This window comes from Balaenoptera acutorostrata, chromosome 19 (genome assembly GCF_949987535.1).
Source record: "Balaenoptera acutorostrata chromosome 19, mBalAcu1.1, whole genome shotgun sequence".
Classification (NCBI taxonomy): domain Eukaryota; kingdom Metazoa; phylum Chordata; class Mammalia; order Artiodactyla; family Balaenopteridae; genus Balaenoptera; species Balaenoptera acutorostrata.
The window spans coordinates 27,618,848-27,645,167 of record NC_080082.1 but is presented as its reverse complement, the minus strand read 5'-3'; the positions used below and the strand labels follow the sequence as shown (position 1 = coordinate 27,645,167).

General features: G+C 44.6%; 1 protein-coding gene across 2 annotated transcripts in view; it reads left to right on the top strand.

Moving 5' to 3' along the window:
* Positions 1–7,942: 7,942 nt before the first annotated feature.
* Positions 7,943–26,320, top strand: part of CCDC113 (coiled-coil domain containing 113) — a 29,536-nt gene continuing 11,158 nt past the window's right edge. For both annotated transcript variants that reach the window (XM_007167516.2, XM_057534581.1), the window contains exons 1-7: positions 7,943–8,125; positions 10,288–10,414; positions 11,398–11,559; positions 14,157–14,312; positions 15,285–15,365; positions 17,744–17,899; positions 22,332–22,439. In XM_007167516.2, the coding sequence (XP_007167578.2) occupies positions 8,025–8,125; positions 10,288–10,414; positions 11,398–11,559; positions 14,157–14,312; positions 15,285–15,365; positions 17,744–17,899; positions 22,332–22,439 (891 nt within the window). In that variant the 5' untranslated portion in view covers positions 7,943–8,024. The remainder of the gene's footprint in view (positions 8,126–10,287; positions 10,415–11,397; positions 11,560–14,156; positions 14,313–15,284; positions 15,366–17,743; positions 17,900–22,331; positions 22,440–26,320) is intronic.

Sequence of the window (26,320 nt, the reverse complement as noted above, 5' to 3'; positions counted from 1 at the left end):
AGGCACATTACCACTAAATGCAGTTCTGGACCAGAAGAATTCATGTATTTATTTTACTACAAAAGAAATTACCTGGTGGCGCAGTGGTTAAGAATCTGCCTGCCAATGCAGGGGACACGGGTTCGAGCCCTGGTCCGGGAAGATCCCACATGCCGCGGAGCAACTAAGCCCATGCGCCACAACTACTGAGGCTGCGCTCTAGGGCCCGTGAGCCACAATTACTGAGCCTGAGTGCTACAACTACTGAAGCCCGTGCACGTAGAGCCCGTGCTCTGCAACAAGAGAAGCCACTGCAATGAGAAGCCCTCGCACCGCATCGAAGAGTAGCCCCCGCTTGCCGCAACTAGAGAAAGCCCGCGCGCAGCAACGAAGACCCAACGCAGCCAAACATAAATAAATAAATAAATAAAACATTAGTGAGAAAATTGACAAAATTTAAATAAGATCTATATATTAGATAACAATATGAAATCAATGTTAATGTCTTGATTAACATTATCTTATAAGATAATGTCCTTGCTTTTAGGAAACACACACTGAAATATTCAGGGATGAAGGGGCACATCAGGTCTGCAACCACTCTCAAATGTTTCAAGAAAAAGAAATGTTTGGGTAAGGAAAATATAGATGAACATCTACTTTGTCATATATATATATGAAGAGAGAGAGGGAGAATGGTAAAGAAAATGTAGTAAAAAGTTAATATTTGGGGAATGTGGAAACTCTGGGTAAAAGTTGTATGGCAATTTTTTATTATATTTTGCAACTGAAATAATTTCAAAATTAAAAATTAAAAATAGTGCAGTGTTAAAAATATACCTCATAGAGTGGGATTCTTAGTGTGATCCCCAAATGGGTAACATGATTTGAGGCTAGTGTCTGGGATAACATAGGCAAATTCATCAAAAATATTATTTTGGGCGTCCCTGGTGGCGCAGTGGTTGAGAATCCGCCTGCCAATGCAGGGGACACGGGTTCGAGCCCTGGTCTGGGAAGATCCCACATGCCGCGGAGCAACTGGGCCCGTGAGCCGCAATTACTGAGCTTGCGCGTCTGGAGCTTGTGCTCCGCAACAAGAGAGGCTGCGATAGTGAAAGGCCCGCACACCGCGATGAAGAGTGGCCCCCGCTTGCCACAACTAGAGAAAGCCCTCGCACAGAAACGAAGACCCAACACAGCCAAAAATAAATAAATAAATAAATAAATAAATAAATAAATAAATAAATAAATAAATAAAAATATTATTTTATTAAATAAAATAATTGTTGGTTTGTTAAATCTGAAGGTTATAATTTATTTTCAGGCCATTACTAATCATAAATAAAGAAGTACATGATCAAAAAAATTGAGATGTAGTATACATGCAGTAAAGTACAATTTTACATTTTATATATACATGTAAATTTTGCAAGTTCTACTACCACTGATATTCACCCATTATTTAATCCTCTCAGGACCCTGGCCAGGTGGGCATCATTACCTTCAGTTTACAGAGAAGGAAACTGAGGAAGGTCACACACTAGCAAGGGGCAGGATCCAGATTCAAAGCACTGTATTTTGAACTCCAAAGCCAGTGTTTTTAAGCACTCTGATACACAAATTATTGATGCTATTGTCATCAACAAACATCAATTGAGTACCAGCTACTTTAGCTCCCCACTCCTCAGTTTCCTCATTTGTAAAAATGGGATCATAGTAACACGTTTATCGAGTTAAGACACGTCAAGTGCTCAGAACAGTTCCTACACACAGTAAATGCTCAGGTGTGAATTGTTATTATTACCTACTGTGCATGAGGCACTGAGATCATCAAAGATGCTATTCTCCACTCCGGGCTACTCTCCACAAAGATAAACAGCCACTGCAGGCAACTCACGTTGAGGACCAACCTGCGGATCTCTGCTCCAGAGAACCAGACAGACGGATGCCTTGGAGGGAGCGCGCTCGGCCAGCAGGACACTGAGATAGGCCTCCCAACATCACTACTTGGTCTGGGAGAAGCAACTGCCTTTATTTGGCAGTAGTCCTCGTGGTGACTCCCCAGGCAAGTTAGCATATGTCTAACAGAACCCCCCAACCCACAAGAGGTCTCATCTGTCACCGTCAGTACAGGTCTGGGTGAATGAGACTTGTCCTTTTGCCTGGAGATCTCTCCACTGGCCCTGGAGGTCCCTGTCAGGATCAGTCAGGATCCAATCAGAAAAACATAAACCACTCCAAGCATCTGAAGAGGGCCTGATTGCAGAGAATTAGATACACATGTGGTAGAAGAGTGGTGAAGCCAAAGAGCCATTGAGAAAGTTACTGCCACCCCTCAGTTGGAGGGGCAAGGGGGCAGATGATGTCACTGGAGCCCGGGGCCAGGGTCACCTGCAGAAGCTGTAACCATGACTGGCCTGTCCTCTGGGAGCCGCGGAAAAGATGCGGCCACAACCAGAGGTGTTGCCCAAGGCAGAGAGAGAGGAGAACTCCATCCTCCCACCCCCATGCCCTCCCCCCGTGCCACAAGCTTCTTCCTTTCACCTGCCCCCTGGGCTCCAGCCAGTGCCCTCCAGCTGACCCAGGAGCCTGGGGGGTGCAGCCTGAAAGGCTCATTGCCACCCCCCTACCGCCCCCCTCCCCACACGGATGAAGAAGGGGAAGGAATAGATCTCAGGGCACAGGGGCTAAGACTAGCCCATGGCCTTTCCACCTTGGCATTCCAATAGCTCATCCAGTGCCTGGCACAGACCCAGGCTTCATAAACACGTGTGAACAAATGATTGACCATTGGGGCAGGAAGGCACAGTGCCCTATGTCACTGATTGTTTTAAAAAGTGAACACCTGGTATAATCACTCTGGAAGACTGGTAATATTTACTAATGTTGAACACACTATGACCTAGCAATTGCACTCCTAAGCGTGTACCTAACATAAATGTGTACATATGTTCACCAGAAGACATTTACTGGAATGTTTGTAGTGTTGCTTATTACAATAGTCTCATACTGGAAACTCCCCAAAAGCTCATCAACAGTGAAATGGATAAACACAATGGAATACTGTACAGCCACGGTAATGAATGATCTATAACTACCCACATCAACGTGGATGACTTGTCAACAGGATGGCAAGGGAAGGAAGCCAGACACAAAGGAGTATGTGCTCCATGATTCCATTGTATAAATAGAAAAACAAGCAATACTAATGTCTGCTTCAGAAGTCAGAGTCGTGGTCGCCCTTGGTGGTGATGGTGACAGTAAAGGAGTATTTGGGAGGGGGCTTCTGGGTAATGTTCTCTTTCTTCAGCCATGTGCTGGTTACATGAGTGTACTCAGTCTTTGAAATTTTGTTAAGCTATACATTTATGATTTGCACACATTTTTCTATGTTATTCTTTAATTATGTTTACCTTAAAAAAAAATACCCTAAGAGAGGGCCTGTTTATTTATCCCACTTCCTGCATCCCTCATCTCAGTCCAGAGAGCTTCCCTGGAAACTGGATGCAGGAGGATGCTGGGCCTGGGTTCACAGCCAAAGATGAGAAAGAAACAAGCCCCGAGGCCTGGGGTCTTTTTGGGTGCCAAGCCACGTGCTAAGCTCTTACAGGAGCGGTCTCATGGCCCCATCAGTTGCGCACGCGCACACACACACACACACCTCTAGGGGGTAGCACTATGGTTATGAGGAACGAGGCTCAGTGAGCTGACCGGCTCCAAGCCACACAACTAGTAACTGGTTGGGGCAAGATTGGAACTCAGGTTGTGTTGGCCCCAGAGCCCAGGATCTTAACCCCTTTGCTCCTCTATTATCCAGAGGAAGCAGGAGACACAAGTGATGTTGACTATGGCTCCTAGCCCTTAACTGCACACCTCTGATTCTGATTTTCTGCAGGAAAACCAGAAGGTGGATGTTAGTAACGACCTTCCCTGCTTTCTTCTAAAGGGGTGAAGCATAGATGACCATCCTTCAATTCCCCAAAGGTGCTCGCTCTCCTCTTTGGGCCTTTACACAAGCTTTCGATTCTCCCAAAACTACTCTTCTTTTGGTCTTCACTTAGGGGCTAAAGTTGTGCTTGAGTTTGGACTTATGAGTCTGACTCACCTGGATTTGAATCCTACTTAGTCTTCAAATCTCAGATTAGGCCTCACTTGTTCCAGGAAGCGTTCCATGACCCCTTGCAACCTGGGCACCTTGTACTTCCCTGTTATAGCACTCCCCCACTGGACTGTAATTGTTTACATCAGACTGGCAGCTCCACATGATCAGACACACCAGCCTTGCTGCTTGCTGTTGCATCCCCAGGGCCAAGCTCATAGTAGGTGCCTGACAAATATTTGTTGAAAGAATGGAGGAAAGTGCTCTGGCAGTCATCGGATGATGGTCCACCTTGAAGGGCTGGTCCCTTTCCCATAACGTGCAAATATCGCTTGCCTGTGAGCCCGAGTTCCTTTGTTTGCTTTTTGAGCATCTTTCTTTTTGGGGAAGAAGAGGCCAGACACTTTTCATTTATGGTTGAAGCTTATACTTTGGGTGGATCTGATCATGTGATTCTTAAGTCAAAATGCAGAGTGCTACAAAAATGCCAGGCAGGGGGCAGCATCCACATGGAGATCCTGGAGGCTGTCAGAAGAAGTGGTCCCAGAAAAATGCAAGGTGAGGGTGGCCTCTGGACTTTAAGCCGCTCTGAGACCCTTTTTGTTTGTAGCTGTCTGGATTAGCAGAGACACATTCTCCTTGCTTCCCAGAGAAGAAATGCCTCCCTCTGAAGCAGGGTTTCCCAACCTCACCACGATTGATATTTTGATATAAATATTTGTTGTGGGAAATTGTCCTGTGCCTTGAAGGGTGTTTAACAATGTAGTGGGTTGAAAAGCATCCCTGAAAATTCATGTCCATCTGGAACCTCAGAATGTGACCTTGTTTGAAATAAGGATCTTTGCAGATGTAAATAGTTAAGGATCTTGAGATGAAATCATCTTGGATTTAGGGTTGACCCTGAATCTAATGACTAGTGTCCTTATAGAAAGAGGACAGGCCACACAAGACCCAGGGAAGAAGGCCATGTGAAGATGGAGAAGGAGATTGGCGTGATAGAGCTACAGGGCAAGGAATGCCAAGGATTGCTGGGAGCCATCAGAAGATAGGAAGAATTCTTCCCTAGAGCCTTTGGAGGGACTGTAGCTTTGCCAGCACCTTGATTTTTGACTTCTAGACTCCAAAATTGTGAGACAACAAATTTCTGTTGTCTTAAGCCATTTGTTTGTGGTGTTTTGTTATGGCAGCCTTGGGAAACTAATATTGCATACAAGCACTGTCTCTGGCTTCTACCCTCTAGACGTCAAGAGTACCCATCTCAGTTATAACAAACAAAAATGTCTCCAGACACCGCAGAATGTCGCCTGGTTGAGGGAGCAAAATAGTCCCCTTGCTACCCCTTGTTGAGAACCACTGCTCTAATGGGGCAAAAATGATGAGAGGACTTAGCAAAGTGGGATGAACCTGGGTTTAAATTTCAGCCCCACCCAGAAGAGCTACGTGACCTTGGGAAAGTTGCTAAACATCTCTGAACCTCAATCTCCGCATGAGTAAAATGGGAGTTAAAAAGGTACTTGGGAGACTTCCTTGGCGGTCCAGTGGCTAGTTTTCATTTTTTTCATTTTTCAAAGCATTCTATTGTTGCTTTATAATCGTGATAGCTGCTTTATTTAATTTCCCTTCTCTTGGGAATTCCCTGGTGGTCCAGTGTTTAGGGCTCCTCGCTTCCACTGCAGGGGGCACGGGGTCATGCTGAGGCAGAGGGAATATGTCGAATGTGCTTAGCACGGCGTCCAGCCCTTAGCGAGAGCTCAATAAACAGTAACTGAAAGAGTAATTGTTGTGTTTTTATTAAGCAATACTAATATTACCTAATGGGTAATAAATATATTAAGAAATAACAATGGCAATGATCATTATCATTCTTATTTACCATTTGCAAGCTGAGTCAGTTTTTCTCATCAAAATCTACTATGGACTGATGGGAAACCCGGGCAGTGGCTCTTAAAGATGGAGGAGGTGCTGGGTTTCCCATCTTGGCATCCTACTTTCCAAACTCCTTCTTTCTCTTACTCCATCCCACTTGAGCCCGAGAGGAAGCTTGCAAGATGCACAGGGCAGTCACTTAAAATGTGTCATCCTCATTTCACAGAGGTAGAAATGGAGGGGCAAAAGCACTGAGTGACTTATCCAGGTCAAGCGGCCAGTAGCCAAGTCAGGACTGGAACTCTGGGCCACTAAAACACTCTGTGCTCCTCGCTCTCCCACCTCTAAGGCACTCTTTCCCCCACTTCTTTTAGATACCTGGCACTACCTCCCTGGGCCTGTCCAACTTTATGACTTGGTGGTTCCAACAGAACCCAGCTCATGGTGGGCAGGACTGGATACATAGTCAAGTATTCTGTCTCTACCAGGGTCTAGTAACAGGCCAGGAGCTGTTTCTCAGAAGGTGTGAAAATTCCTGCCGTGGATTGCATGGTCGGTCTTGTTCCAAAATCCCAGATCCTGCACTGTTATTCTCCCACTGGATCTTGCTTTAAGCTTCACGCTTTTCCCACCACTAATACCTCCAACACCATAAGGCCTGCTGTATCACATAGCCCAACTGACAGGGCTGTTGGCACCATAGCCGGACCTGCTGCAGAGCCCTTTCTTGCTTCGAGCCCTCTTGGGGCTGGCACCCATTTGTACCACATGGTATATGAGCATATTAAGCATCGCTCCCTGAGCCCATCCCAAGAGGCCTACCAGCAGAGAGAAGGTGGTGGCAGGGCTCAGTCTCTCTGCTATCCTCTCTAGTAAGTCCACTCTGGCCCTAAAATTGTGCATCCTAAGCAGCAAAACAAAAGTCCTTCTTTGGACTTCAGTGACTATGTGTTGATGCTAACACATGTCTCTTGCGGGGTGGTGGGGGTCAGGGAGTGGCCGACCCTCATTCTAAGCATTTTATCACAGCTTGCTTTCTAACCGCATCCAGGCCCACCCTCCCTCAAAGAAGTCTGCCCATCCTGCCCTCTGTCCTCTTCCATCCTGTTGGGAGCAGACAGACAGCAGCCCTGCTGCCTGGCAGATCCTCGTCTGGAGGCACATGGGTGTAGGAGTCAACAGCATGGACTCGAGTTTAGCTGGAGGGTGACTCCATTCCTGGGTGGCCACTCATCTAAGCTACTATATTCCTCAGTTTCCTGATCTGTAAGAGGAAGACAATAGTACCAATTTCATGAGACTGTTTTGAGAATGAAATGAGTTGATGACTATAAAACGGTGTGAGGCACAACGCTTGCCACCATCATCACTCCAGGTTGCAACAGCTGGTTTAGGGGCTATCTCCTCATTTAACTAGAAGCCCCTTGAGGGCCGGAAATGGTCTGCTCCATACAGTACCCCAGGATACTCAGGACATAATACATTATCACTATTTAGAAATGTCTCTTTAATTTATACCCATTTAATAATCAGCCAAGTTTTTTCCTTCCAGGAATACAGGTTATTAGTATCCGAGAGAAACTGCAGTGAGTATGTATGAAGTGCCAGGTGTTGAACAGAGTAGAGGCCTCACAGTGAGGTGCAAGAAGCAAGACACTGACAAATCGAATGAACTTTCTGGGTCTTAGTTTCCCAGTTTGGAAAAAGAGAAGAATAGATACTATTACAAGGTTGCTGCAAGGATTTTCATAAACCATGCTTAACACGGTGCCAAGGGCATAGTAAGTGCTGGGCAAACAGTAGCTGTTACTATCATCATTTTAAGAATTATTGTTGAAAAAGTGAACGGTGAACGCACTTACGTGTCTAGCCAAGGCCAGTTACCTCGCTCTGGTCAGCGCGGCGCTGGGCGGGACGCTGGGCGGGACCTCCGAAGCCCCGCCCTCCACGCACGCGTCGGGTCGCCGTGGCAACGCACTGCTAGGTCGCAGCCAGAGTGACGCGTGGCCGCTAGCCCCACGGCGCTCTCGGCCACACTCGGCATTGACAAGGGGCTTTGACAAGGGTAGCTTCGGCAGTGATGACGGACGAGGACTCTGAGACTTCTGCCAGCGAGGCGCAAGCCCAGGATGAGAGCGAGCTGCCTGTTATCCAGCTGTGTGGGCTGGTGGAAGAGCTCAGGTACCAGCCTGCCGGCTTCTGGGGGCGGTCCCTCCTCAGCGTGTGGGCTCGGAGCTTGGTCCAGCACGGAATGCTCCAAGTCCGCCTTGAACACTGAGGAAACTGAGACCCCCAAAGTGGGGAAGGCGCTTACCTTTGCTCTTTATTCCCGTGTTTCCACTGCCATGGCGCTAACAAGCCACTGATGGAGCCAAAAAAAGAAGGTGGTGCGAAGCCCAGAGGGTAATTGGTGAAGCCAGAGCTTCCGCCTGGTGGGTCTGTCTGGTGCCACACTGTGTGCTTAGCCGCTCCTCTACTGTGCGGCGGCAGCTTGGACCAGGTGACCTCTAAGCCCCTTTCCAATGCTAAGATTCTATGCTAAAATTAATGTGGCAGCAGATAGAAAGGAGGCTATTGAGATGTTTTTAGTATGAAGCAGCTTATATCTGAACCTGAGTATAAGCATGGAGGTGGACAGCAAAGAAGGACTAGCTCAATATTCTGTATTTTTAGCAGTCTGTTTTAGTATCTACTATAGCAAGTAAATTGGATGTCAAGATTCCATGATGTAGTTGAGGTTAATTGTACAACTTACTGGTCTCATACAGAATATCCTGGCCTGGCAGCTGAATAGGTGTTACTTCAATATATTTTTAAATAGTTTAGGTCAGAATTGAGGTATTATTGCTAAAATAGCTACAATCTTTTGAGTGCTTATTATGTGCCAAGTATTTTGCATATATGACCTTATAGAATGGCACATAACCCTAGAAAGTTGGTGAGGAAACAGACCCAAAAGTTAAGTCACTTTCCTACAGTCACACAGCTAGTCAGTGGTAGTGCTAAGATTAAGACTCAGGTGTAACTCCCCAGCCTACACTGGGAACATGACATATGCTGAAAAAGAAAGATGCTTTGATATATTGGGCTTTTCTGTTGAGCCTTTCCCACTAATCTTAAAATTCAGCCAAACAGGATTTTCAGCTCAATAAACAGATATTCAGCTCAATAATGTATGCAAATATCAGAGCTGTTCTCTCTCATATATACATTTACATACATATGTGTGTATTATACACACTCATATAGAACATACATGTATGTTATATAAGTTAAAAGGGTCATAGTCTTGGCATATACAGAATAAGCTAGGTTTATTATCTCTAGTTGTTTAAAAACCATCTATTCAAAGCTTTTCCACCATTTATAATAGACTTCTAGTGGATACTTCATCCACTGCGTGCTGGAAATGAAAGAGCTGAGAAATATAAACCAAAGGAACAACCTCTGAAGATTGTGGATGTGTGTAATTTCAAGAATTCAGTAGTAATTCAGAAGGAAACTCACAAATGGGTTAGAAGATACTTGAAGAAGAAACTTGTAGCAATTTAAAATATATAGGCATGTCTCATTTTATTGCATTTTGCTTTACTGCACTTTGCAGATACTGTGTTTTTTACAAAATGAAGGTTTGTGGCATCCCTGCATTGAGCAAGTCTATTGATGCCACTTTTTCCAACAGCATTTGCTCACTTCGTGTCTCTGTCACATTTTGGTAATTCTTGCAATATTTCAAACTTTTTCATTATTATTATATTTGCTATGGTGATGTGTGATCAGTGATTTTTTATGTTACTATTGCAAAAGGATTATGACTCACTGAAGGCTCAGATGATGGTTAGCATTTTTTTAGCAATAAAGTATTTTTAAAGTAAGGTATGTATTTTTTTTAGACATAATGCTATTGCACACTTAGTAAACTACAATATAATATAAACATAACTTTATATGCACTGGAAAACCAAAAACTTTATATGACTCACTTTATTGCAATATTTGCTTTGTTGAGGTGGTCTGGAACTGAACCTGGAATATCCCTAAGGTATGCCTGTAATCCCAGTGCTCTGAATTTTGTGGCTCCTTAGATGTATTTAAAAAATATATAGAATACTTAAATTGCATTTACTGTGTGCCAGACACTGTCCCAAAGTCTTTGCATTTCTTATCACAACCCTCAATGATAGGTGCTGTTATTATTCCCATTTTACAGATGAGGAAAGTGAGGCACCAAGAGGTTAAATATCTTGCAGAAGGTCATACAAAGCTAGTAAGTGTTAAATACTAGTTATTTGGGGTTTAAACTCCTATTGGTGGAACTTACTTAGGCATCCTCTGTCTTGCAGCTACGGAAACTCTGCTCTCAAAACTGAGACCGAGATGTTTGAAAAATATTACAATAAATTGGAGCCCAGGGACCAGCGACCTCCACGATTATCAGAAATGAAAATATCAGGAGCAGAAATTGCGCAGGTATGCAAGAGAGATCTAAGAATTCTTTTATTCTGTTTGTCCCTTTAGATGCAAGTGGTCTTTGTTATCCATTTTTGGTGTTCCCTCTTGGCCAAGTGGCATATGACTTTCTCACTGTTCTACTTTTGATTCTTCCTTCCCCTCCAAGGTTTCTCTTTCAAATGAGTATGAAGGGAACCAGGTTCAACTCACAGTGGATTGACTCTCACAGAATATCTTAGTTAATTTGAAATAACTCCCTTCATTTTGGGGACCCAAACGTGTACAAGGCCTGGCCAGCCACATACAGGAGTGAAGATGGGCCTGGTGTGGGCACTGGAGAGTTCCTCCCTCATCTAAAAGGGCCAGCCAGACAACCTGGTATTGCCAGAGCAGCTGATTTTTCAAGAGAAGCTGGAAATCTGGATTATTTTGGTAGAAGCCTCTGATTTTCAAATGTGGGTAATTAATTTCTTTTTAATTTAAAACTGTGTATAGGTCTGTTTTTTTGAGGGCCAAACAATGTCATCTTCAGGTCCACACATTCCCTGGGCCACCTGCTTTTGACCTTTGGCTTCAATGCCTAGGAAATCCAAAATTCTTGTCTTTTTGGTTTTTGCTGAACACCGTGGCCCCTGATGCAATTTCTCTTCTGTGTTCAGTTTGGGCAGCACTGAGCTCCAGGCTTTCCCTGACACTGACTTGAGTGCTAGTCTATAGCAGGTTCACGGTTTTCCCACCCTCAAGACACTTTCCCTCATTTATTTTCAGTTCATTGTCAAGCATAGGCCTTTGAAGTATTTGGCACGGTGGCTTAGGTTGACTTGTGAAATGAACATCACCTCAGGCCTAATATCCAGAATCCTTTCACGTTGAATTGGTTCTCTCTGGATGTCATTCAGAGTGTTTTCTAGCAGGCCTGAGTGGTCGTTTTGATGCCCACCTTAGGCTGCTTTATTGCCAATTCCTATTTGACAGTGGCTTTGTTATTCTTGTGTTAACAGTTACGAGGCAGGCGTAGATCCAAATCCCGCACAAGTCTAGAACGTGTAACAGGCCTCAGCGTGGACCAAAAATTCAAGCTTGTGCAAAAAGAGCTGGACGACACAAAGAGTGAAATAAGGCACATAAGGGCAAACGCCGAGAGGGACCTGCAGCATCACGAGGTATACCTTCCTGTAGGCTGTCCTCCCTGGGCTCCCCGTTTCCGCCTCAGCAAGAAGTACCTGTAATATGTTCATATAAGTGTTGGTGCTTTGAGAGAAATACAAGTAGGATAAGATAAATTGAGGACCTACCTTTAAGGAACTTACCACCTGCTTGAGGAGATATCAAATTTTAAACTCTTTAAGATGAAAAATTTCAAAATACACAAATGTAGAGAAGCTAGCACAGTGAACCCTTATGTATTCAACACCCACACGTAACAGTCATCAATGCATGGCCACTCTTGTTCCCTCCATATCCCTACCAGCTTCCCCCTCGTAATAGGCCACTGGGCTATTATGAAGTGAATCTTAAACATATCATTTATCTGTAAATATTTCAATATATGTCTCTAAGATATGGATTCTTTAAAAAAAACCCATAACCATAAAAACCATAAATGCCCTTAAAAATTTATAATAATTCCTTACTAATACAAGGGGCTGGAGGTTTAAGTCAGTGAGTTGGGTGAAAAATCCCTTGTCACCCTCCATATGCAGCGTCCATGACCATGGTTCATGTCTTTTTGGAGACCACTGCAATCAGTTTTCCTCCAGAGAAGAAACATCGCTGTTAACTTGGTTGCCCATGGGATGAAGTTGTTGGCTTGCATTTGATAGCCATGTTGTATGAAAAATAGATATTTCTGTTCTGTTTCTAAATTTTTCCATTTCTAATTGGAGGCACACACAGAATCACACTCATTTCCTTGAAAGAGGTGGATCAGTGGACTCATGTCTCCATTGATAGAATCATCTGTACTGCATAAACCTATCCTTCTTTCCCTCTCTCCCTCTCTCCCTCCCTCCTTCCCTTTCCCCTCTCTCCTTCTTTCTCTTCCCAAACATGCATCGTTGAATTCTAACATGTTAAAGGAGGTCAGGATGTGGTAGCTTTGTCCTGACATGCTAGACTGTGTGATTAAACATCACGGTGTGGGCTAGAGTGGTCAAAGAAGACTGTGTTGAGGAGGTGGGGCTGGACATAGGACTTGGCGTGGCCTTGAAGAATGGTGGCATTTGTTTAAGGAATAGGAAGACAAGGGCACCCTAGGTAAGGTGAATGACATGAACAAGGAAGTGGCGGTAGGAATGAACATGGCAAGTCAGGACCTTGAGGAGGCTGGTGTGAGTAGAGAAGATGGCGCTTTGGGGGCTATGGTAGGAAATCAGGTCGAGTAGGGCTGTGAGACCTTGAAAACCAAGCAGAGGGGCTTCTCTTTGATGTCTTAGAGATCAGGACCCCAGTGAGGATAACTGAGCAGAAGAGCGATGCATAGGAAGCGGCATTTAAGGTGGATGCATGTTCTGGCCTGTGAAGATGATGGGGAGGGAGGAGGCTGGGGCCACACGCCGGCCGGAGAAGGAAGCTGCTTTTGCTCCTTGGTGCCCAGTGAAAAAGCCTGAACAAGGATGATTTGCTCTGCAGCTCTTCATTTTGTTCTTTAAAATAACTTATGTGTGTTTGTGCTTTCTTATTTAAAGACAATCTCTGTTGTAGCAAAATTTAAACATACAGGTAAGCTAAAAGGGGAACATTTGAAAACATCCACAGTCTTACCACCTAAGACTTGTATTTGGCTCTTGTATTTTTCTCCTAGAATTTATATTATTTTCTATGTGTGTATGAATTTCTTTGTAAAAAGGTATATTATTTTGTAAACTATACTTTTCACTTAATAATGTCTTTCCATATCAATACATAGATTCATTTATAGCATCATTTTTAAAATTACAGAGTGCTTCTTTGCCTCCCCACTAATCCATCTTTCCAGATATGACTGTGGTTAATGTTTTGGCCTATAGCCTTCCAGATATTTTTTATATATATGATATGATATTAATGTTATAATTTTTAATGAATAAATAATGCTTCAGATATGGAAACACATATTTCTGGAGATACTCAAGGCCCTGTTTCTTTTTGTTTTTTGTTTTTTAAATCCACCCTCATGACCTCTTTTTTTTTTTTTTTTTTCTTAATTTATTTATGTTTGGCTGCGTTGGGTCTTCGTTGCTGCTCGCGGGCTTTCTCTGGTTGCGGCGAGCGGGGGCTACTCTTCGTTGCGGTGCGCGGGCTTCTCATTGCGGTGGCTTCTCCTGTTGCGGAGCATGGGCTCTAGGTGTGCGGGCTTCAGTAGTTGTGGCACGAGGGCTCAGTAGTTGTGACTTGCGGGCTCTAGAGCGCAGGCTCAGTAGTTGTGGCACATGGGCTTAGTTGCTCTGTGGCATGTGGGATCTTCCCGAGCCAAGGCTCGAACCCGTGTCCCCTGCATTGGCAGGCGGATTCTTAACCACTGCACCAGCAGGGAAGTCCCAAGGCCCTGTTTTTGTTTGTTCTTCCCCTTTATATCGAGACTATAACTTTTTTGAGGCATGCTTTTAAATAATAATATTCGTATTGTCCAATTTGTATCTTAAGGATATCTTTCGAAGACTAAGAAGAAACGTTATGCATTGGGACACAAATAGGTCACCCAATACGTCTAGGTGTCCTTAGACGGCTGTATCCTTGAGAAATTTTGTAAACTGTTCTCTCTTTGTGCTGGCTCCCCCAGGCTATCGTTGAGGAAGCTGAAATTCGGTGGACCGAAGTTCAGAGAGAAGTGCATGAGTTTGAAAAAAATATTCTAAAGACCATATCCAAGAAGAAAGGGAGTATTTTGGCCACTCAGAAAGTGATGAAGTACATTGAGGACATGAACCGCCGGAGGGTGAGTGGGCAGGAGGTTAGAGCTTAGAAGGGGAAATAGATTCGTAGAACGATGACACAGATGTGGCCCACGTGAGGCAGCCCCACTCCATTTGGTCCACCGTAAATGCTGCCCACATATGCAGATTTTTTGTGTCCCTCACAGCATGTGTGTCTTAAAATGCAAGTTTATCAAGTCTAAAATCAATCAGGCAGGATGAATATTCATAGTATCTCAGACCGTATGTAAGTCCCCTACATACGAACCTTCAAGTTGCGAACTTTCAAAGATGTGAACATGCGTTATAAACCTACAGTACAGTACTATACAGCTGATTGTGTTGGTTGGGTACCTAGGCTAACTTTGTTGGACTTACAAACAGATTGGACTTATGACCACGCTCTCGGAATGGAACTCGTTTGTATGTAGGGGACTTACTGTATTTTGCTGTTTGTTTCAAGATCTGATGTTATCTTGAGAAAGGTGTGAGTCTATCTAGTCAGGTGACTACATGGCATGCGACAAGTAAATCTTAATTTCTTTGAGTTCCATTATTGTAAGAATGTGACATAAAATGCTCCTTCTCTTCCAAAGGTTTTGTAGCATATCAAACTTTGGATCCTGGAGATAGGTAGAGTCACTAACTGTAACATGTTATATATAATAAAAATTATGTAAATTACCAAGAGAATAATAGACCAAAAAATCATAAATCATTTTGTCAGTAAAGGCCCCTATACCTAAAGATATACCCAAGTTATCTTGAATTTAAAATCAATAGAAAATTTGTATGGAGCAGACCCAGTTTCCTCTGCTTCTTGGTCATGAGTAAAATACCATAGCAACACCAGCTTGAGTAGCCATAAAAGACTTAAAAATAGGTGACTGAATGTTAGGGCTCAAGGTTTAGTTTTGCAGCCCCAGACCTGCCAACTTTTCAAACCAACAGGGAAGGAGACGAGCAATGGATTAAAATTTGCTTTTGTTTTTTAGGATAATATGAAGGATAAATTATGTTTGAAAAATGTCTTTCTCAAAGTCCAGAGGAAAAAAATGCTTTTACAATTGAGGCAGGTATGTGGCTTTGTCTTTCTTTTTTTTAAGGTTACTGTGGTGGGTAGAACAACGTCTTCCCAAAGATGTCCACGTCCTAATTCCTGGAGTCTGTTACCTTATGTGGCATAAAGATCGTGCAGGTGTGATTAAGTCAAGGATCTTGAGATGGGGAGATTATCATACATTATCTGAGTGGGTCCAATGTAATCAATCACAAGGGTCCTGATGAGAGGGAGGCAGGAGAATGAGAGTCAGAGAAGATGTGGTAATGGAAGCAGAGATCAGAGTGATGCACTTTTAAGGTAGAGGAAGGGATTATGAACAAAGGATGCAGGCTACCTGCAGAAGCTGGAAAGGGCAAGGAAACAGATTCTCCTCTTGAGCCTCCAGAAGGAATGCAGCCCTGCCAACACCTTGATCTTAGTCCAAAGAACCATTTCGGACTTCTGACCTCATGAGCTATAAGATAATACATTTATGTTGTTTTAAACCCTTGAATTTGTGGTCATTTGTTACAGCAGCAACAGGAAGCTAATACAGTTTCTGTGCTGGCAAATCTGTAGATGGAGTTGGCTTGAATTTAAAAGACCCCTCATGACATACTTATTGACCCTTTTGGGGAATGTGGCCTGGGTGGCACAGTTAGTAGTATGCCTTGGTAAGTCTTTGAACAAGCTGACCTTAAAGGCTCCTGATGAAAGGCGGTGAGGCAGACATGGCGCAGGGCCTCTAGAATGTGGTTACATAGCTCCATCCTCTTAGCTCAATATTTTTGTTATTGACTCATTATATGGGTGCTGATGGCATGTGCATCAGAGGTGGCCACTGACAGTGACACAGACTTGGGCAGGAGAATTAAGATGTCTGGGAATTATTGCTTGATTGACTTGGGATCCCAAAGGCTCAACAGGCTGGGACAACTTTAACACACGAAGTGACTAAGGACAAACGTAAGGTCCTCCACTTTGATCCCCCCAAATATCTGCACAGGTGCTGGGTGGCTTAGTCATGGAGAAGCTGATAAAGTCCGCTCAGCTGGGGGCGGTGCTGCAGCCTAGGCTGCACTCCACAGTGCCCTCCAAAAAAGGGTGGTCTCACTGCACTCTGTTCTGAGTAGCCCACCTGGAGCACTGTGTCTCAGGGAGAGTGCCACACTTGAAAGAATCTGTAAACTAGAGTCCACGTAGGAGAGGGAATGGAGAGCAAGGGGAGAGAAAGCATGTCAGAGGACCTGCAACTGACGGGGCCAAGGAGGAGGAGCCCACAAGAGCCATGGCTGCTGTCTCCAAGTGCTCTGGCCGCTGCGGGGAAGAGAACATACTGCTTGGGAGGGCCCCCAGGGTGGAGCTGGGTTGGGGTGAAAGTGTCAGCCGAGGAGAGTTGAGTTCAGCGTAAGAAAGAACGTGGCCCCAGCTGAGCTGCCTCCTGATACTGAGTTCCTAGTTCTCTGGGCTTCATGCAAGCTCAGGCATCCCGAAGCGTGAGAGGGGAAGCAGATGGATGACCTTTAACCTAAAAGCCATTGCTACACAGAGATGACACTGATGTGGTCCTGCCCTCGCAGGCTCACAGGCTAGCAGGGAGTGGTGATGGTGAGAAAAGGCATGGACGCATAACTGCCATACAGAGGAAACAGCGACCGGGACCAGGATCCACAGCCTCAGGAGGCTGCGTGGAGGGAGGGATTACCCTCTGGTGTGGAAGGTGGGTTGGGAACATTTGAGCTAGAGGGTGGGTCAGTTGGGGCTTAAGGAAATTGTTCTGTTGTTTTGGGGGAAAGGGAAGGAGATGCCTTCTAAGAGGTAGTACAGCGTGAGTAGCACGTGGGGATGGGGAACAGTCCTGAGTTTGGCTCTTGTGTACCACAAATGTAAGATGGCACAGACCTGGTGGGGCAGGTAAGGTGGGACCAGGGCTGGAGAGCGAACCCAGTACACTGAGACACCCCCCCCATGCAGAAATGTCATGGGTTCAAAGGAAGGGTGTTTATGGGCTGCTTGTCCTGGGTTTTCCAGGTTAAAAACAACTTTTAAATGGTCTTTCTTCCTACACAGGCCTGTTTAGGCACCACTTCCTGGGGAAAGCCTCCCCTGACCCAGCCTTCCATTCTCTTCTGGCCTGGCTGAGGGGCTTCTGTTTGCCCTCTGCCCCTGTGTGTCCCACTACACCATGCTATGACCTGTCTGTGAACTGTCACTGAGTATGGGAGTATCATATTTACTCAGATCTCTATCCCTGGTGCCTAACACCATGCCTGGCACCAAGCAGATCCCCAGTCCAAGTTTGTTGAATGACTGAATGATGACTGACTTCCAAAAGCTCGCTAGGAATTGCAAGGTGCAAGCCATACATTCAGAAGTCACAACCTCACATCGTTTCTTCTCTCTGAGCTGTAGAAGGAAGAGGTGGGAGAGGCCCTCCACGACGTTGACTTTCAGCAGCTGAAGATCGAGAATGCTCAGTTTTTAGAGACAGTTGAAGCAAGGAATCAAGAACTGATCCAGCTGAAGCTGGTATCCGGAAACACCCTGCAGATCCTTAACGCATACAAAGTAAGGTCCGCGCCGGTCCCCGGGGCTTCCTGTGCCTACCATTCCGGCCACAGAGAGGTACTAGGGCACCACTGTGGTTTCACTGAGAGCCTAGGCGTCCTTCACTCCCCTGTTGCTCTCTGATTTCTCCCGACGAAGCCATGTCTCCTAAAATACTCCACATGTCCCCACAATCCTGGCTGCGCATTAGAATCATCCAAGGAGCCTTTTGTTTTTTTAAAGATTAGACAGACACTCTAGTCCAACCCTGACCAATTGAATTAGGGGGTGAGGGCCGTGCATCTTTTTTTTTTTTTTTTTTCCTTAACTCCCAGATGATTTTTATGCACAGTGAGTTTTGGTAACCAGCCACATTTAGGGCCCTGTTTAATTTAGTGTGTAATAAGCACTTCCTTGCTTAAAACCCTGCAAAGGAAATCATCTTAGCTATAAATCAGAAAACTACGAAATAATTCCTCATCCACACAGAACCCTTTTTGTAGAGAAAGAGGCACTATTGATAATTAAGCAGAAACTGTGGGCATGAACATGGCCTGTCCTCGGCAGACCAGGTTGCCTGGTCATCCTGCTGGCAACTGTCTGATGCAATAGTCAGCTAACTGTGGGCCCGTGTATCCTGCCCACTGGTCTGGGAGCTAAGGATGGTTTTTACAGAAGAACATTTGCAACTGATTTGATAGAGAACACTCCCTTTGAAACCCAATTAAGCAAAAGTGATTTCTCCCCGAGAAATTTCAGTCTTCTCAATAGTAGACCTGCATTCCAAAATATTATACTTATTTTATTTTGAATTTTATCAATAAAAAATTTGTGGAGATTTGTTTTTTCTCTTGTTAGTGTAGGTAATTACACAATATGCTCAATTTTGCCCCTTGGCCTGCAAAGCCTAAAGTATTTACTATCTGGCCTTTTACAGAGCAAGGTTGCTGACCCCTGGCCTAGTGTCTAGGTGGCAAGAGCGGCCACGGGCTTAGGTAGCTCACAGGTAAGCTTCATTTGGCCCACACAGTGTCTTTTAAAAATGTGAATTGGAATGTGTTTAGACTAGGTTTATATTTGTCCAGCGTTTTCCTTTTACAAATGAAAAACCTGAGGCCGAAAGAGGCAGAGTAATTGCTGGATTCAAGCAACATGTTTGTGACAGAGCTTGGACTCCTAGTCCAGTGCGTGTCCCACCTCACCCAACTGCCTTCCCCTGGCATAACGTGTGTAGACAAGGCCGTGCTCACATTCTGAAATTCATGTGTCCAACTGGAGAGCCTCGAGGTGCGTGGTTACATCACATTGGACCTTGATCTTATCCTGAGAAATCAACTGAGTGGCACAGGGCCAGTCTGGTCTTGTGGGGAAAAGCCAGGGCTTTGCAGTGGAGCTACTCGTTTATAAAATGCAACAGCTAGGTCCAGGTCTCGAGCTCCTTAGGACATCTAAATGCACAGTGCCTATTGATTGTGACACCCAAGCAGTGGCAACACAGGCCACGGTGGGCAGAATGGGAGCCATTCCGGTCAGAATCCCAGGGGCCAGGGTGCCTGTAGGCCTGTTTAGAATAATAGCAAGCAGATGGTGGAGCTGGGAGGAGATGCCTGCTGGAGTCCTAAGGTGACCCAAGCGAGGGGCTGAGAGAGAAGCAGGCTCACTTTTCCGTGTCTCAGTTCTCAGGCCTTGGGGGAAACAGGGCCCAACACCTGTGGGTTGTAGAGTCCGGCCTCACCTGGGTTTGAATGGGGACTCTACTGGGGACTATGGGCCGATGCATCACCTCTCAGAAGCAGGTTTTTGTGACTTACCACCAGGACAGACCTCCGGCTGGTCTGTGATGTGTCCCCAGCCCTGAGGACAGTGCCTGGCCAAAGCAGGTGCTCAGCATGTATTGTCAAAAACTGCTAAAAATTCAGGTGTATGTCTAGGGGATGGAAGGGTGGCAGGAGGGATCACTTACATATAAATGTCAAACACCCAAGTATGAGACCTCATTAAAAATATATAGAATAATTTTCCTCTATTACCAAATGTACTGAGTACCTACGGCATGCCAGGCACAGGGCTAAGTGCTGAGGGTACAGCTGTGAAGGAGACAGACATGGTCTCTTCTCTTCTATGAGTTTTATGAGTGGGTCTCAGTCACGGGGGCCCCTTTTTCTCTGCTGTGCCTTCAAGCCCTGCCTGATGGAGGCTGATAGAATATAAGCACATGACTACAGCTTTGAGGTGTCGCTCTTAACTGACTGTAAACTAGTGATCCGTGTATAAACTAGTGGTGCCTTGTGGTAGATAGAATTCCAAGATGTCCCCCAAGGCACCCCGCCCCCTGGTATATTCACCCTGCACAATGCCCAGGGCTCTGGATATGATGGATTTTGTTATTAGGTTCCATTCTGCTCTATGATTAGGTTAGATTAGAGGGCACCCTTGACCTTGAGATGAGGATATTATCCCAGTGGGTCTGACCTAATCACATGAGCCCTTTGAAAGTAGAGAGTTTTCTCTGGATGAGGAAGTCAGAGATTTGAAGCATGAAGGGAATTCTCTGGATGAGAAGTTCTCCATTGCCGGCTCAAAGATAGAGGGACCACATGCAAGGGGTCTGAGGGCGGCCTCCAGGAGCCGAGGGCCACCTCCTGCTGACAGCCAGAAAGAAAATGGAGAGCTTGGTCTTACAACTTCAAGGAAATGCTTCCCACCAACAACCTGTGAGCTTGGCAAGGACCCCGGGTCCAGATAAGACCCAGCCCTGGCCAACACGGTGGGTCGCTCCCTGGGCAGAGAATCCAGCCACACTGTGCTTGAACTTCTGATCTATAGAAACTGTGAGATAATAAATGTGTGTTACTTTAAGCCACAAAATTTGTGATAATTTGTTACACAGCAACAGAAAGCTAACATGCCTTGTCAAAAGTAGCTGCCTCAATGACCATGGTCCTGCTCAGGATCCCAAATTACTCTCATTACACCTCCTTGACGGCCCCGCCCCAGCAGAGCCAGGGGCTGCCTCAAGCTTCCGTTCTTTCCTGCCCTGTGTCTCTAACTGTCTCTCTAAGTTGTCGGGTGAATGACCGTTTTCCCTCTGCTCTCCTTTTCTCCCACCTGACTGGCTGGTGTGCAGTGAAGTCCTGTCCTGCCTTCCCTTCCCCACAGCTGACCCCCTCAGCCTGGCCTCTTATCCACTTTTGCTTTCCTCAGAAGAGCAACTTCATGCAAGATGTGGAACAGGAAATGAGCCTTAAAGAAAGGATTGGAGAGGAGAGGAATGGGGAGGGAGGTGGCCCCAGGTGCTCTAAGTTGCCCCAGGCAGGTGGCTCCAGGCTTTTCTGCCAGGTCTAAGATTTGATACCTTCGGGCATTGCCCCAGTACCCTCCTCTCCCCGGCTCCTTTTGGACCCTCCTCTCCCAAGGCTCTTTCCTTAGCTTGAAATGTCCTTCCCACCCCTCTTACCTAGACATACTTGACTTCACCTCTCTTTTTCCAGCATCCCTTCCCCCAGTGCCCATGCATTCTTGGTGCTTGGCACAGTTGCAGTTTGGCATTTCTTCTTGCACCTCCGTCAGGGCTGTGAGCCGGCCTCTTGGTGGCCAGGCCTAGGTTGTTTGGCCGACCAGCACCTGGGTGGGTTCTCAGGGTTTGTTGGCCAGCCCCCTGGAGCCACTGGCTTCTGTCCCTCGGCCCCCTCCTCCTCAGCCAAGCAGAGCACATCCCAGCTCCTCCAGGTTGACTCTTCACCAGTAGGAGATGGAGGTCCAAAGGGGGCAAACCTAAGAAGCAGGGGCCAGGGAGGAGCTGGTGAGGGGCGGCAGCACAAAATGCAGCAGGAAGCTGTGGAGCAGCTCCTGCAGGATCTCTCCAGCACCAGCAGGCCCAGTCCTGATAGGCTTTGGAGACAGTGGTGCAGTCCATGCACTGTGAAATCACGCTGCCTGGGATCAAACCTGGCTCCCCCTTGCCTCTGTGACCCTGGGGAAGTTGTTTCACCTCCCTGAAAGTCAGCTCCCTCACCTGTACCGTGGGCTCACGGTAGCATCCACCTCTTCATCCAAGTGAGGTAGTGATGGCGGCCGTCTGCCGTGGGTTCTCCATGTGTCAGGCACTGTGCTCAACACTTTACCAGGTTTGCCTCCCTTATGCCTTTCTACAACACTACAAGGCAACTAGCCCTAGTTTAGAGAGGTTCTCTTAATAAGTGGTGGGGTGGGATTTGGGTCCAGGTGTATCTGGCTACTTTGCAGGTGAGGACAAGCCTCCCGAGGTCCTCTCCTCCCCTGCCACTTAGACACCAGGATTCTGAAAATCTGAGCAGCCACGAGAAGGGCAGGCCCAAGTTCCTGGTTGATCCTGCTATTCTCCTGCTTAATAAAGAGCTGTTTGTCTGTCTATTCTTCCTATAGTTCTAAGCAATCATCTTTGCTCAAGACTTGCTGTGTTGTTATATTTCAGAGCAAGCTACACCGAGCCATGGAAATGTCCCTCAATCTGGACAAAGAGTTCTTGTTGAGAAAAGAGTTACTCGAAAAAGTTGAAAAAGAAACCCTGCAAGTAGAGGAGGTAGGAGAGGGTAAAACATACTGTTTCTGGTGTTTTCCTCCTTCTGTCTACAAGGGCTCGGGTCAGCGTTCACCAAGATCTAGGCCACCTTGATTTTTGTCTAGAAAAGCCTAGATCATAAAAACCAAAATAGCTCTGGGCCATCAGATGAGAAAGTGGCCCCTGGAGGCTCCAGTCCATGGTGTTGCATTTTACTGCCGGGTTAGAATCTAGTGTCACAAATCATGAAATCATCTAGAAACTACAGAGTCCAAATGACTCTCAAGAATTCCTTAAGTGACCCATAAGGTACCAAATTCAAAGTGTAGTGTATTCAATCTGGCAAAAAAATGTATGATGCATGTAATAATGTAACTGATATGAGAACAAGAACACATGGCAAAATATAACTTTCTGTGTAAAGGAGAGAAAGCTCTTTAAACATGGAGCTCTCACTCAGTATGGCAGATGCTCAGATGGCAGACCTGTGACCTCTGTCCCAGGCCCACTCCAGGGCCTGTGGTCACCATGTGAAAATGTGTGGTTTCATCTGAGCTCCCGACATCTGCATTGGGATTGAGTGCTCTCATTATTTTGTTGAACACATAGAGTTGAATTTCCACCAGTTACACACACCTAGGATATGACTCAAAGGAGACTTTGGGGGCAAGGTGACGGAAAATGAGCCCTGGACTTGCATTCAGAAGGCCTGGCATCAGGTTTGTGTTGCCAGTCTCTAGCCTTGAGCAAGCCTTTGAATTAGACAGAACTGTTTCCACGTCTGTGAAAAAGACGTCACAGCCCTTGTTGTGGTAATCAGATAGGACGATGCTTTGTCAAACTCTTAAAGCCATTATTTCAGTTATTACTATCATTGCCTTGAATGAGCCTGAAGTGTCCCCAGCAGCGTGTGTGGCCCCAAATCTGCCTACAGTGGGCCAAAAGCCACAGGATTACTACATCTGACTCAGTTTTGCCATGGCATCCACATCATATCCTTGAAGGAGAACCAGTACCCTTTGCAAAAAAGTCAGTCTCGCTGCAGAGTGGCCGGTAAAAAAGGTGAAGCAAAAGTCTGTGTGCTCTCTCCATGCAGAATTCCTGTGGTACTTCTTTGTTTGGGTTGATATTATTAGATTACAAGTAAAACATGAAATCAATTTTTAAAGCCCAGCATTCACTACTTAGTATATTTTCATTTTCTTAACTTTTTAAAAAACAGCTTTATTGGGATATAATTCATATATCAAACAATTTACCAATTTAAAGTGTACGTTTGAGTGGTTTATAGTATATTCACAGAGTTGTGTAACAATCAGCATAATTATTTTAGAACATTTTCATCACCTCAGAAAGAAACCCCAGACCAATTAGAAATCCTCCATTTCACCTCACCTCATTCCCACCCTCCAGCCATAGGTGACTACTAATCAGCTTTCTGTCTCTGTGAATTTGCCTTTTGTCAACCTTTCATATAAAAGGGATCATACAGTGTGACCCTTTAACTTTAATAATATTTTCAAGATTCATGTTGTAGCATGTATCAGTACCTGTTTCTTTTTATGGCTGAATAATGTTTCCTTGCATGTACCACATTTTGTTTAATCCATTCATCAGTTTGATCAATATTTGTGTTGTTTTCGTTTTTTGGCTATTTTGAATAATGCTGCTGTGAACATTCATGTACAAGTTTTTGTGTGAATATATGTTTTCTTTTCTCTTGGACATATAGCTAACAGTGGAATTGTGGGTTATATATATGGTACCTCTAGGTTTAACATTTACAGAACTGCCAAACTCTTTTGCGAAGTGGCTGCACCATTTTACATTCCCATCAAAAATGTACGTGTGTGACATTCATAGTAAGATAGACAAGATGAAAAGGCAGAGGGCTGTGTACCAGATGAAGGAACAAGATAAAACCCCAGAAAAACAACTAAATGAAATGGAGATAGGCAATCTTCCAGAAAAAGAATTCAGAATAATGATAGTGAAGTTGATCCAGGACCCTGGAAAAAGAATGGAGGCAAAGATTGAGAAGATGCAAGAAATGTTTAACAAAGATCTAGAAGAATTAAAGAACAGACAAACAGAGATGAACAATACAATAACTGAAATGAAAAATACACTAGAAGGAATCAGTAGCAGAATAACTGAGGCAGAAGAACAGATAAGTGACCTGGAAGACAGAATGGTGGAATTCACTGCTGTGGAACAGAATAAAGAAAAAAGAATGAAAAGAAATGAAGACAGCCTAAGAGACCTCTGGGACAACATTAAACACGACAACATTCGCATTATAGGGGTCCCAAAAGGAGAAGAGAGAGAGAAAGGACCCAAGAAAATATTTGAAGAGATTATAGTCGAAAAATTCCCTAACATGGGAAAAGAAATAGCCACCCAAGTCCAGGAATCACAGAGAGTCCCATACAAGATAAACCCAAGGAGAAACATGCCGAGACACATAGTAATCAAATTGGCAAAAATTAAAGACAAAGAAAAATTATTGAAAGCAGCAAGGGAAAAACAATAAATAACATACAAGGGAACTCCCATAAGGTTAACAGCTGATTTCTCAGCAGAAACTCTACAAGCCAGAAGGGAGTGGCATGATATACTTAAAGTGATGAAAGGGAAGAACCTACAACCAAGATTACTCTACCCAGCAAGGATCTCATTCAGATTCGATGGAGAAATCAAAAGCTTTACAGACAAGCAAAAGCTAAGAGAATTCAGCACCACCAAACCAGCTCTACAACAAATGCTAAAGGAACTTCTCTAAGTGGGAAACACAAGAGAAGAAAAGAACCTACAAAAACAAACCCAAAACAATTAAGAAAATGGTCATAGGAACATACATATCGATAATTACCTTAAACGTGAATGGATTAAATGCTCCAACCAAAAGACACAGCCTTGCTGAATGGATACAAAAACAAGACACATATATATGCTGTCTACAAGAGACCCACTTCAGACCTCGGAACACATACAGACTGAAAGTGAGGGGATGGAAAAAGATATTCCATGCGAATGGAAATCAAAAGAAAGCTGGAGTAGCAATACTCATATCAGATAAAATAGACTTTAAAATAAAGAATAACACAAACACATGGAGGCTAAACAATACGTTACTAAATAACCAAGAGATCACTGAAGAAATCAAAGAGGAAATCAAAAAATACCTAGACACAAGTGACAATGAAAACACGATGATCCAAAACTATGGGATGCAGCAAAAGCAGTTCTAAGAGGGAAGTTTACAGCTATACAAGCCTACCTCAAGAAACAAGAAAAATCTCAAATAAACAATCTAACCTTACACCTAAAGGAACTAGGGAAAGAAGAACAAACAAAACCCAAAGTTAGCAGAAGGAAAGAAATCATAAAGATCAGAGCAGAAATAAATGAAATAGAAACAAAGAAAACAATAGCAAAGATCAATAAAACTAAAAGCTTGTTCTTTGAGAAGATAAACAAAATTGATAAACCATTAGCCAGACTCATCAAGAAAAAGAGGGAGAGGACTCAAATCAATAAAACTAGAAATGAAAAAGGAGAAGTTACAACAGACACCGCAGAGATACAAAGCATCCTAAGAGACTACTACAAGCAACTCTATGCCAATAAAATGGACAACCTGGAAGAAATGGACAAATTCTTAGAAAGGTATAACCTTCCAAGACTGACCAGGAAGAAACAGAAAATATGAACAGACCAATCACAAGTAATGAAATTGAAACTGTGATTAAAAATCTTCCAACAAACAAAAGTCCAGGACCAGATGGCTTCACAGGTGAATTCTATCAAACATTTAGAGAAGAGCTAACACCCATCCTTCTCAAACTCTTCCAAAAAATTGCAGAGGAAGGAACACTCCCAAACTCATTCTATGAGGCCAC